General features: G+C 41.2%; 1 protein-coding gene across 1 annotated transcript in view; it reads right to left on the minus strand.

Annotated features, from left to right (window-relative positions):
* LOC135883726 (pre-mRNA 3'-end-processing factor FIP1-like) overlaps positions 1 to 14,098 on the minus strand; it is a 32,379-nt gene that overhangs the window by 16,384 nt on the left and 1,897 nt on the right. The window contains exons 2-9 of the mRNA XM_065410964.1: positions 14,055 to 14,094; positions 11,012 to 11,096; positions 10,187 to 10,293; positions 8,935 to 8,993; positions 7,572 to 7,682; positions 4,655 to 4,785; positions 3,532 to 3,656; positions 555 to 660 (exon numbers count right to left, since the gene is read on the minus strand). Of these exons, the coding sequence (XP_065267036.1) occupies positions 555 to 660; positions 3,532 to 3,656; positions 4,655 to 4,785; positions 7,572 to 7,682; positions 8,935 to 8,993; positions 10,187 to 10,293; positions 11,012 to 11,096; positions 14,055 to 14,094 (764 nt within the window). The remainder of the gene's footprint in view (positions 1 to 554; positions 661 to 3,531; positions 3,657 to 4,654; positions 4,786 to 7,571; positions 7,683 to 8,934; positions 8,994 to 10,186; positions 10,294 to 11,011; positions 11,097 to 14,054; positions 14,095 to 14,098) is intronic.

Here is a 14,098-nt window from a genome sequence, read left to right on the forward strand (position 1 = left end):
AGGTTAGTGCATGGGAATGGAAAGAGAAAATGACCAGACTAGTTTTACTGTCCAACATGAGAAAAATGTAAAAAGGTAAATGACAGCAATTAACAGTGAAAGTAAACTGGACTGTTACAATTCTTTCAGGTTTAATAGGAGAACACACTAGTAACAAGGTATGGCTTTAAAAAAAGGGAAAAAAACACTAACAAATCCATCTAGGAACTTCACAGTTAACATTTGCTGAACATCATGATAGCAGTAGGGAGCTCAGACCCTCCTGCTCAAAAAACAGAAGTCCCAGTGTGTGGGGGGAGGGGGAGAGGGAAGAGACTCTCCATTAGCAGTGTAAGGCTGATACAGTTGAGTTCTCATTCCACCCACCTGGGGGGGCAATGGCATGTGCATACGTTATGATTGGTGATTTATTTTGCAATCTTGACAGTGTTCTTTTAAAACAAAACCCTAGGTTTTACAGAAGTAGACAGTCAGGAAAGTGCAGACAATTGCTCAAGGTTCATCTGAAAGTGCACGGGATATCAAATGTTTGAAGACAGCTTGAAGCTGTTTACCTGAATGGGATTTTCCTCAGAGGCGTGTTTATCGCGGCGTCTTCCTTCTACCCTCCTAATAGTGCCTGCCTGTCCACCAATCACATCAATTGTCCCACCCAGCTTCCTGGTACAAAGTAGATATATCTTCTCAGGTTCAGCACAGAAATTAGAAGTAACAGTTTTTCTTTCCTCCCCCCAGCCCCCCGACAGAGAGCTCTCTCTCATGCTGGGAGACCTAAAGCAAAAAGGCCAAGTACATTCTTTTCCATCTGCAGCAAATCACTCTAGGCAGAGCTCAAACTGACAGGGAAACACAGTAGAAGGGTGGGGAATCCTTTGCTGCATGTGCACAACTTGAACTCTGGCTGCAGTAGTGAGTTAGGTCTCTTTAGACACCACTTAGTGCTTGATCCTGAGATGTGAAGAATACTCTACCGGCTTCAGAGGGAGAAGGGGGTATTGAACATCTCTCAGTTTCAGACCCTGAAAGCTGTCACTCACCTACACATCAATAAGACTACACAAGTGAATATGGGTTGCAAGATTGGGCTCAATTCCCTTGCAAACAGATCTAGTAGGAGTGGAGAGTGCACAGCACTTGAGGCCCTTAGACCAGAGACAGCCCAAAATTTGCACCATTTCATGATGGATCCATGCTAACCCTCATGGACCATCACTTTAAACTAAGCACTCTCTTTGGTTACAATTCTGGCTGTTGGACACATTTTTTGCCTCCCTATCCCCTAGGCCCAGTACTCCTCTCAAAGAAGTCAGTGAAAATTTTACCACTGGCTTCAATGGGAGGAAGACAGGGCCTTATATTAATAAAGGGTGTTTGCATATAAACAGGGGGCCAGATTCTGCTGTTGGTTACCCTAGTTAGATCAGGATCTTTGTTTCTCAAGAATTTGTATCTTCCTGTTGTTTATTCAAAATCCTATACTGGGGACAACTATTTCCACAGCTGTGATGTCATAAGCACAGGATTTGGGGGATGAAGGAGAAGCAGGAGGAGTTAAAGGAATCAAACATTCTAGGTTTATGAAAATGTTCTCAGTAATAAAGACCCAGGGACAAGGCAGTTGGGATTCTCTATCTGAACAGACAGGTTAGAGTTTCTTGTGCAGAGACAGCAGCTCATGAAGGGCCTGATCCTTTAAAAGATGCAAAGTCCCCCTCAAAGCTGTGAATTTGCCATGACTTTTGTGAGAGTAGCTGACGTTAGGACATAAACCCAGGTCTGGGCCATTCTGGCCAGCCCCTTACTGAGTGAAACTCCACCAGGAAATTTCAGTCTGGCTCTACTGGAAAGCCACATGAGCTTTTAATTAACTGTTGAAGTCATTTACTAAAAAGAGTTCACAGTATTTTAACTAACAATAAAGGATACTTGACTCCAAATAATGGGATCCCATTAACTTTTGCATCCCCCTCTCCCCCCAGGTTGTGACTTCTGCATCGTTCGCCTGACAAAGCCATTGCAAACAGCACCGCCATAGTCAGCTTCTGCTGCAATCCAACCAGAGAGAAACAAGGTTCACACCTAACACCTTCTACTGTGGGACAAGCAAGTTACGGAAGGGCCAGAGCTAAACAACAGAAACCTAGTGACATTTACTGTCCTTCCCATTTCCACTGTCATTGGAAACAAGACTTTGCAAACACAACCTGCTGATTTTTGAGATACAGTAGTACAACAGATGTCCAATTTCATGGCATGTATCCTAGTGCCAACAGAGAGACGTGCTGTGTCTATAGCACCAAATGTATTTAAACACATTGATTTTAATCCAGGTTAATCTCTAGATAAAGCCAATATTGATTCCATGTTAAATTGGACGCTGCTAAATGCATTAGGGCTAGAATGTATTTTCTTAAAGAAAAAGGAACTTTACAAAGCCCAATAAGGAAAGAAAAGTTTTCATTAATTTCAGTAGGAGCAGGTTGGATTTGCACAGACTTTAGAAAGAATAGCATCACATGCGAGAGCTGGAAAGTAAAGCTGATCAGTCTGACTTCTTTGTCGAGAAGGTGTGAAATGCAAAAACACACAACTAACTGCTTAGACAGAAATGAATAAATTGGAACTTTAAAGTTCTTTTAATCCAGAATAATTAATTTAATCCAGCTCTGAATAATTCAGAGCTAACCCAGAGATCCTCTCTTCTCATTCTACTCAAACTCTCCACTGAAAAGAGTGAGACACAGGTGCAGGACTGGTTCCTAGGTATGATCAGCAGAGGTGTGCAAAACATGGAGTTTTAAAAAAAAAGAAAAGAAAAAAATCTGCTTTGGTTTCCTGTAACCAGGTTTCCCAAAGCGCCTTATAAAAATAATCAGAGCCATACTGTCAGGAAGGTGACTGTTGTCCAGTACAGGTTTCCAGTTAGAATTACTAAAAGCCATTTTACTTTGTCTAGGCTTTGAACCATTTACATTCAAGGGAAAAAACACCAAACTGATCCAACTGATAGCATTTGTAACTCATGCTAGCTGCAGAGCAGGTAGGTCAAATACCAAGTAGCTCCTCTTGGCCATTACCAAGGCCTGAGCCAGCTCTGGTTAAAGGCAACAGAATGACTTATTGACTTCAATGGGAGTTGGACCAGGCTCTGGAACAACCAGCAGCCCAACAAGGGGAAGCTCCATAGCAGGAAGACTTCCTTGTCTTAGCCCTTCCCTGCAAAGCTCCCCTTTGTAAGGCTGGGACCATGCAGCATGGCACCAGGCCTACCTACCCACACAGTGCAGCAGTGGGGACACCAACAGGGTAGGGAAATGGAGATGGGGGGGTTCCACAACTACACATCAGAGTGTCATTGGGGAGGGTGATAAACTATTGAATTTCAGGATAACACCCAATATAGTTTAAAAGTCGCCGCCTTGTTTGGGGTCCATAAAAGACTCAGACAAAGAAATAGCAGGATATCACTTGTCCCATTATTTAATGCATTCAAATAGAGAACTCCAATGCAGTTTCCATATGCTCCCTTACCTATTAGGCGGAGGCCCAGCCTTCATCCGCCCTCCTATCAGAGCCACAAAGTCCGTTTTGAATTCCGTTTTGATAATGTTGTTCTCTGGTTCTTTCTCTGCATTTCCTGTCCTTCCTTGCTGAACCTAAAGAATAAAAAGAGAGAGATCTCTGTCTGGTTACCAGCTGAGTTATAAGTCATGAAGATCTGCTCTTCGTAGGTGAAAGAGGCTCCAGTGAGGAAGCAAAGCAGAACATTCATCTGCAATGATCCAATTGGATGACAAGGTTCACGCAAAATAAAGATCCAATCTTTGGCCAATCTCACAGTTTTGCAAGTTGAATGCCTTTTCCATTCTTGGCCTACTGTCCCCATTTTTAATTCCCATTAGAAGCCCCAAGATATACCTAACCTGACTGTGGTCCTGTTTTTCCAGTCCTTAATTCAGGGAACTGGAAATTGGATATGGAGGCTTTTACCTCTAGCTCACCCATTCAAATCCTGCCAAGTGACCAAAAGCTGTTACCATCTGAGGGCCATTCGGTGGCCCATGTGAAATGAGTTTGGTGGCCATGGTGGACAGGAGTCCACATCACAAGAAGTGGCAACAAAACTGGTGAAGTCTCGGCAGAGATGCCAAGAAGCGAATAGGCCAGGGAAACAATGCCCCTCGCATCACAGTTGGCTCCTCAGATCAGACTTAAGTCAATGGTCTGTCAACTCTACACCTCTCACCAGCACTAAATTCATACACACAGGATCCACCAACTTGAGGGCTTTGGCAGTGTTACCAGCCCAGCTCCACAGCCGGACAATCTCGAGGGCACAGCCTTCTTTGGGAATACACCTAAATCTCACCATCCCAGGAGATTTTTTATTTGCCATCATGTCAACAATCTCCATGTTTGCTGGAGTGCGTCATTCAACCAGGCAAGAGAACAATTTATTAGCCGGGGGGAGAATTAAAAATGTCACCTCCACTAAAAAAATGTTTAGGTCCATCATTCTTGACAGCTTGCCTTTCAGTTAATATTCCAAGATCACATTTCTAAACCAGCTTCCATTTTTAGACTTGCACTTACGTGCCCACAAAATGAGCAGGCTTCTGTGCTGCACCCACACACTGGATAGCAGGTTACTTACTGTGATCTTATTCTCACTGCTGATAGGTGGAGAGGGATCCAGTCCAAGCTGAAGCCGTCGCTGTTTCTCACAATAAGCTTTCCATGTTTCTTCATTGAATCCATAATTAAAGTAATCAGAAAGGTCAGCACCTGAAAATGAAGCCACAAATCAACAGAGCAACTCGGAGAACACGTGCACTCTCAAATTGCTCCTGAAGCACTTACATGGAGAGTTTAAAATTTCCAATAGAGAATTAAACATGGGGTTGTTCTTCACTTTCTGTTCTGAACTTTGTATAGTGTTGGTGAGAGTTTCAAAACTGTTGCATTCCTCATAAGAGGTGGGTACTTCTTAGTAGGGGCCAAAATATGAAGTGCTCTGGGACCCTTTGGATGCAAGGTTCAACACAAATTCAGGATATTGTAAGAGAGAGAACTTATGTGAATTCACAGACAGTTCTTCAGCGATTTAGTTTTTCAGAGTGATATGCTGTATTAGTCCTTTTATAATTTTATGGAGGAGTTTAGTGCTGATGAAAACTAACTGTCAGTGGCACAGAGATTTTTTGCACCTTAGCTCTGCCAATGCTTTTCTATTCTGAGCTGGACTGCCCTTTGCTGTTCTGATTAGAGATTCTCTACACCAGGGCCTGCCCACTGTGTTAAACTGCAACCTTTATAACATGGCTTAAACCACACAGACTTATTGTTCAGTTGTGATCCCAGCCAGGATTTGAACTGAGGTCTCTCAATGTGCATTAACCCACTATGACATTGGTGATGATTTAAGGGTTCTGTCTATCACTTGTGAATAATTTTATGAAATTGTATCAAGGCATAACTCCACAGCAGTGTAATATAGAAGCACCTCCTAGCATGGTTAAAAAGTCCCTCAACGTTCCCATTATAAAGGTATTTCTAGCTTGACCAACTGTAAAACAACAAATCCTAGTTTAAACCCTTGAGTTTCAGCTAAGACTATCTGGCCATGATACGGTCAGGATTTTGACCTTATACTTTCTTACACCCTCCTGCCAGCCACTTTTCCTGCTGCACCCCAATGGCAGACGAATTCCAACTCAGGCTTAGCAACATGAAATTTACACATCAGCTTCACTGGATCAGATTTTGCTCCTTGATTCATGCTTTGATGGTGTGAAGTTTCCTTCCCCTCCCTGGCTTATTAAGGAGAGACTATCTTGCTGACTGATCTTATTATCTAGGACATAGCCCAGAAGGCTGCCCAGGAAGAGGCTACTGAAGTAGCACAAAGAATATGGGCCGAGCTTGTGCTTTAATTTTACCTCAATGCATACTTCAAATCAGTATTATTTTATGACTACGTGGATCATTCCTGGTCCAGAGATGGGTCAGCAGGACAATAATGATCCCCACGCTCGTATCTCTGAACTTTACTGGTAGCACTGCTCTAATTCTGTTCTTTCCTAACTTCTTCTCTTCCTAGTCTCTCTTTCACTTCGTAGTCAAATCCCCTGCAGAAGAAAAGGATACATTTTCTATTTACATCTACACCAACATCCATTCATCACAAAGTGCCTACTGCTCAATACTTTGAAAAAAGTAACAGTGATTTGAATTTTCCATTGCGTCTCCTACTGCCCTTCATCTCAGGTGGGTGAGATGTATCAAACACATCTCATGCGCCGCCTTCCAAAAACACTACTTACACAGCAGAATCATATTTTTAAAGGGCAAGTAAAATATTAGCTCCCCGCCATTATATGAAGGAGCAAGTGAGTGGATTTTATGCCAAGACTAACATGCCAATTTTGCATGGCTGCTGTAATAAGTGTTTGGATCTCTCTGGCCTTTAGTTATTTTGTCTGAAACACAGCTGAAAAATAGAAAGACTTCACTTCAAGCATTTTATAGTTTGTATATAAGAGTCACTTTGATGTAGAAAACTCCGCAATACAAAACCAATAGGAACAGAAGATAAAAGAAACTTCCCATATTTTAATCTTAGCATGTTACATAGCAATTTTTATCTATAGATCTCAGTGTTCTACAAAGGTGAGTATCATTATCCACATAATACAGAGACACAAGCTGAGGCATGGAGAGTAACTCGCCCAGGGTCACACAGTTAGCCAGTGGCAGACCCTGGAGCAGAACCCGTCTTCTGACTCAGAGACTCTTGCCCTGTTGCACACTGGCAGGAAACAACCAATATCTCCTTCCAATGTGTAAATCAAATTATTTTCCTTACTGGATTGTTTGGTGGCTTTTTTGATGCATCAACTCACATTAGAGATGTACCTGTCAAGAACTGAGTGGGATTGCTTTCCTTAACGATATACACTGATTATGCCCCAACTCCCACTGACAATGGGAATTATGTGGTTGAATGCTAACTTGCTAAGAACCAACTATCCATCCCCATGCTCCTTCATGCACCTGGTACTTCCCAACTGAAGTGCTGATATTCCAAAGGAGGACCAATGACAAGGCTGCACAAGGGGTGTCCTTGAGTTCAGCCATGATGGGCTAAAGCATGCCAGTGGCTATGCATCAAGAGGAGACCACCTCTCACCTACAGCCAAATCCTGATCCCACTGAAGTTAATAACAAAAAGTCCAACTGATTTCAGGTTTTGGCCAAATGCTATTATACTGCTACCAGAGTCATATGTTTTAGGAAACAGAGGTTGAATATAAAGACCAGCTACTTTTCTTTAGGAAAGTAAGAAACAGAATACAAGTCTAGCCCAATTTCTTCTGATCACTGCTGAAATTGGCACATGGCTCAGTAACTCTAGTTAGCATCACTAATTGCTCAGAACAGGAGTCAGAGGTTGATCAGGATTTCGCCCTCCATCTCCCATGGCAGCAACACTTTGACAGAAACTATGCATGAAAAGCAAAATAAAACAGAACTGCAGAAAATATTTACCACAAGAAACTTTGAGGCCCCACCTGGTTTCCGCCACGGTTTGTCTTCAAACGAATCTAAATCCACTTCTATTACAGGCAATCCATTTATATTCCCTGTGGCATCTAGATCAATACCTTTGGGCTGCAACTTGGCTTTGAAGAGAGAGAAATTGTTACTGCTTTTAATGCAATGCTTCTAATCCACCAATTTGATGAGCGAATTATTCAGTTTAAAATAGCTATTATCTGCTATGAATTTAACATCAGCTCTGCATCTGTCTATTTCTCAATGTAACCAGATCTAACTTTCTAGTAAAAAAACAACTTTCAGTGATTTGTGAATAGATGGCCATGGTGTTATAGCTACTAAACCTGGAGAGCTGGGAGGCAAAGAAAAAAATACCCCCAAAATACCAGCACTGTAAATGAAATAAATAAGCCATCTAGGCAACTATGAGATTTAGCTCAGAAGAAAATATTAACTTTCCTCAAGATCATTCAGTACAATCCCCCTCCCCCCACAACAGATGCAGACAGGTCTACTTTTAATGTTAGCTTTGGGCTTGATTTTACAATATGCCAACAAACCACTGGAGCCAATAGGAGTCCCTGGTGCTCAGCACTTTGCAAGAAGAAAGACTTTGGAGGCAACTACATCTCCTCAGTTCTCCTCAGCCAGAGGGAAGATAATCACCACAAAGGGACTGGGAAAAGGGAAAATAGGGATTGCAAAAGAGACAGTCTCCCATACAGAAAGGAAAAGAGGGGTAAAAGGGGAGAGGACATATTGCAGAGATATTTTAAACCCAACATATGATGTAGAATATAAAACTGAATGAGGTACTGAGGGCTGATTCCAGCCAACTGATTAGCTAATGGTCAAGGGCCAGAGTCTTCTGCCCTTACTCCTGGTGATTAATATCTTGCACTGCAAGTAGCCCCACTGATCTCAGTAAGCCTACTCATGCAGTGAAGCAACACTCAGTGCAAGCAAGGATAGTAGAATCCAGCCCCAAGCATTAATTCTCTAGTAACATCCTGTCCTGAACAGATGCTGTGTTACACAGGGATTGTCTTTTTTTCCATTTTCAGTTTAAAACAGCAATTACAACCTGGCTGCCTGGCATTTCCAGGTGATCAATTACCAGCTGGCTGTTCCTCCAACACATGCTGGGCCATCAATTCTCCCCAGCCAGCCACTAATCTTTAAGAAACTCACTGCACGGAGCTCACTATTGCTTTAAAGAAGATTCTCTTTTTTGAGGGTTGTGTGAAATTAGAGTAAGCAATATTTTTAGCTGGTCCAGCCATTCATGCCAGAGACTTCAGCAAAAACCCTGTGCAAGAAGTTTGAAATACCCCAAAATACAGATGGTAAAATAAATTTTATTATGATTATTAATACCTGAAGAGGATGTTCCATAGCCTCTACCTGTTTTTAAGTTTAGATTCATAGGAGTCCCCCTAGACAGAAAAGAATGAGAAGAGATTTGCATCAGTATTTCAATATATGGGTTGGATTTTTTGTTGTACGTGCTAGCCTCAATATACCCCAGCAGACTGGAAGAACATAAAGAGTTGTCCCAACCAACAATGCCCTTTGCCTTATCTGAAGCGTCTTTGTGATTTATATTACTTAAGACTCCATTACTTTAAAAATTAGATTGCACTGTTCATGTAAAGCTATTGATGGTGGAGCAGGCAGCATACTGAAATGGATATCCAGCAGTGTACATTGAGATAAGCAGCAACACATGAGATTGTCTGGACTCAGAAGCAGAGCCTGATGATTTCCCCAATGTTGGTAGGTATCATCCTGCCAGAAAGCATACTTGTGACTAAGAATTAGGATGGAGCTGGGCAACGGGGGAAAGAATTGTAGCAGCAAGTCTGTACAGAATATGAGAAAGGAAGGGAGCACTCTGGTTCACAATGAAAAACACAGAATCCAAAAAAGGATGTTTGGAAAACTCTAATGAATCAGCGATTGAATGAATGGGGCATCGCTCTTTAGAATGATCCATTAGACCCCCAAACCCTTCCTGCAAAAGCAGAGGGGAGTTATCCTTGCAGCGAAGGATTAGAATATGCTGCAATGAACAGGTAAAAGGTTTCCTTAAGATGATGGTTGCCAGCAGCAACCAGAAATGCTGCCCCCTTATTTCCATCTAATACAGAATAGTAAATGTTATTCAGACTCAGATTCTTAACCATCTCAGTGACAGGTGGCTGGTTTGCAAATCTGGTCTCACCATACTTCAGCTGTGAAGAATTGGACAGCTAAAACAATTAATGAATTCAGGGCTTCTATTTAATTCATCTGCTGTTTAGCTGGATTCTTCATTTAAATTCAACAAAACCTCAAGAATTAAAGTAATTTTAAGAACTTACACTACTACTTCCCACCTTCTATTTCACTCAGTCAAGTGCTCCACCAATATTAATTATTCAGCATGATGGCAGTTGACGTGTGGAGTATTAGCCTCATTTTACAGATGGGTCACCCAGCAAGCCAATGCCAGAAACAGGCACTAGCCATTAAACTCCCTGCCTCTTAAAATGGTAAGATCAACTGCTTTTTCCCCCCTGAATCATAATGATAAGAAGAAAGTTGGTTATTAAAACAAACAACAGGCACTGTAACCAGAAATACATACATGTACGATGGTGCTCCTGTTTTAATGTTGCCAATGGTAACTTTCACATCATCATCATCACTGTCGCTATCACTGTCTTCCTCATCATCTTCACCACTCGGAGGGGCCTAACAGTAACACAGACACATGGGGACTCATTGATACTTACACCCAAGAAATTCACCTGGACGAGAACGCAAGTCTTAAAAGCTCAATAAAGTAGTACAAGTTAGGAAGAATGATTCTGTTACAAAGACATCCTTTTCCACTTGGTTAATAATCAATATATTTTTTTAAAAAACACAATAAATAAATAAATATTTTTTCACCTTTCATCCAAGGATGTCCGAACTATTTTCAAACTTTAACTCCCACCACAGCCCTGTGGGGTTGCCTGGGAGTGTTACTACACCAGTTTTGCACATTAGGCTCTGATTCAGGCAAGTGCTTAAGCATACATATAAACTTTAAGCATGTGGTTAACTCTCACCAATTTCAGTGGGATGCTATCCTGAATCAAGGCCAGAGAAATTAAGGTACAGAGGAGTTGAGAGGTTCAAAATGAGTAATCCAAGGAGTCAATGGTAGAGTCAGAAGTAGACCTTGGCAATCCCAACACCTAATACTCTGACCACAGGCATTTTAGGTAGAAAAACTACATGCTGTAATTAGCACCCAGAATTGCTAATTAATAAGTTGTTATAGTATAGGTGTAATAAGCTATATTTAAGATGACAAATAGTAGCCCCTTTTTACTGGAGCCTTGTTATACACCAATATTTACAAGCAGTGAACATGCACTGCATAGCAATAGCCACATCCAGCAGTTATAGCTGTAACACATACATGTTGTGACATCTCTCGGTCTTCACTGGTGACAGGCCGGCTCTCCTGAGGAGCATCTTGCAAAGGATGAGAAGATTCTGCATGTCTACCAAATATAACAGACCAAAATAAATACAATTGACCCATGGAGCGACCTATTCATGTTTCCAAAGTGCCCATCAGTACAGAATCAAGATAACATTCTGATCATAGTTTTACCAACAGACATATTTGATTCTGGTGACTGGTAGTAGAGTAGTTAGCTCAAATTCAATCTCAGCAGGTTTTGCTTTTATTGGTGAAAGGCAATTTAGAGTTCCTGAAGGATGCCAGATGGGCAGCCTTGCACACCAAACACTTATTTATCCACAGATCAGCTAAGGCACTTGCAGCAGCTCTGAAAGATTCCCAGTGTGCCTCAACCCCACTACTTCTAAGGGTAAGAAGATGGTTCAATCTCCATAGCCCATTCAATCCTTGGCCTTTCCCTGAGACTGCCAACAAGAGTGCCAATTATATAGGCATTTTTTAGTGAAGAGGACCCCTGCCCAGTAGGAATTAGATCAAGATCAATTGATTCCCTTTCTACAAGCCACCAAACATTAACAACATTCAGTTATTAAGGACTTGGGCTGAATTTTAACCAGTCACCTGGAGATTAAAGGACAGGTAATTAACAATCCCATAGACCATCCCATTTCCTTATTCATTGCAAATTAATCCTAATATCCATTATTGCACTTTCAGATTTATTCTGTTAACTAAAGATTGTGGAGCAAATGTTAGTATTGTTTATTGTATTTTCCAAGCAAGCCAGTCACAACAAAAATCATATGTACCTTATGTGTTATGGAACTAAAAATCAGAAGGCGGCATATTTAGCCATGGAACTGGAAGAGTTATTTTGAAATTCTAATAGAATCCTTTTTTTAAAAGTTAATTTAACTGAGGACTCAAGAGCCCAAACATGCCAACACTTACATCTGAGCAAAGCTTATTACTGGGGATACTCCCTCTGAAGTCAATGAAGGTACTCATGGGGATAAGCACCATGCCTGCTAGTGAGTGTTTGCTCCCTTTGGGGTTAGATCCTGCAAACACACGACACACAGAGGCCACACACTGAACAGATTAAAGCCATTTCAGAGGCTGCACAAAACAGCTTCTAAACAAGGAAGCCAAAGATCACATTGACATAATGGAGCCCAGCAATACAAAATCTTGGAAGTGGTTACCAAGAATCAAATAAAATAAAAGTCAACCCACTGCAGTTTTGGAAACTAATGAAGCTCTCTTATTAGGAGGCTAGGAAGACAAGATTGTGAAGAGACAGACGGACCTGGGCAAGCAGCCTAAATGAATTCTTTATCAGTTGCACAGTCATGTTGGAGGTAGTGAAAAGTTTCACAAAGAAAGAATTGCAGTAATCAAGCCAAGATTAAACAAAAGTACAGACAAAGATTTCAGCAGCTGTCCTAGTAAGCATAGGTACCAGTATGGTCAAATTCCTCAGGTGGTAGCAAAAGCACTTCAGTTACCAAATTAGCACAACAGGCTTCAAAAAGAAGATCAGACTCCACAACAACTCCAAGGTCACGGGCATCAAGTCACTGTGCAAAGATAAAGCGAAGTACCACTGGAGGAAATTGCCACAGATGGCTCCCCAAAATCTCTGGCATTCTTTTTACCAAATCAAAAGCAATTAAGAGCATTGATCTCAAACCACAGAATTGTCTCAGAATCCAAGATCATTGATCAGCCAGCACTGAATTAAAGAAAAGCAACAAATGTTACCTTCAGCTTCAAATCACAGGAAGTATCTGTGGATGCGTATTACAATTTGTGAATTTAAAGTTCAAGTACACATCTATAAAGTAACAGCCACTTTCCTACAGTTTTAAGAAGAGAACAAATAATCACTTTGACAGGACTAGTGTCATCACTAGTATGTTGGTAATAGTCCTGGGCATTTTATTTCCACACCCTGAATCCCAACATAACCCTTTGTGCCAGGGATAAAACAGCCCCTTTTACAGCACTGCTATAATTTCACAAAATCCTCTGCAACAAGGAATGTCAAGAGATACTGAATACATGTAATTTGGTGTACACTGTCTTCCCACGGATAGTCAACGTATTCAGAGAGAACATCATACTGGAATTTCAACGGTTAACAAAGAGTCTAGCAAATAATCATCTTGTTGGCACATCTCACAACACATACAAAGTTTATATGTGAGACAAAGACTCAAAATGAGGACTATAAGAAAAATAAGAGCAGGAAGCAAATAATACTTTGCAGTCAAGGTTTTAAAGTGATTTGCAAACATTAATAAATTGAAGGATGTAGCTACTTTATCTTATGGAGCATTTCTGATAATCTCATGTAAATCATAAAGAGACAAGAACACTATTTATGTAGGTTAGCAGTACATTTATGTCTAAAATCAGAGACTGTCCTTGTCATGAGGGATAGTTGATATTACATTTGCTAAGTGCAATAAGATAGCCCACAGTTTGCTTGTGTGTGTTCATATTGGTTGAATGAGGATACTTGCTCCAAAGAGGATAATATTCATAATGGTCCCAAAGTGCAGCAAACACTGGGCTAAATTTTCTGTGTTTCTGAGCACCCTGAACTCCAGTTTATGACGGCTGTACAACAATCCTGAAATTCCTATCATATGTACACATACAAAAAATATTCAAATGCAGACACCTCTGGTGTGGCGGAAGGCACAGCTGGTGCATACCACACTGCACAAGTATAGTGGGGAGGGAGGGGGAAATTTTGGTCAAGGAAACTGGGAGAATCCTCTAATCTTATTAAGGATCCAGTGTAACTTTTCATATCACCACAGAACTTGTTTTTGAAGGTCTCATCCAAAAGATGTCCAAACAGTAAAGTTCACACAACTCAATTTGTTGCGATGCAAGGGGATGAGTTGACTGTCAAGATCTGAAACTAGGCTCAAGGTATCTAGGAATTATAGGCCTGATGCTGAGACAAAGTTCTCCCCTCCAGCAGATACAGTTATTATGAGTGACTAGTTTACAGACTTACCTTGCAATTGGTCCATCTTCTTGCTTACCAGTGGTGTCATCTGC

This window comes from Emys orbicularis, chromosome 9 (assembly GCF_028017835.1).
Source record: "Emys orbicularis isolate rEmyOrb1 chromosome 9, rEmyOrb1.hap1, whole genome shotgun sequence".
Taxonomy (NCBI): domain Eukaryota; kingdom Metazoa; phylum Chordata; order Testudines; family Emydidae; genus Emys; species Emys orbicularis.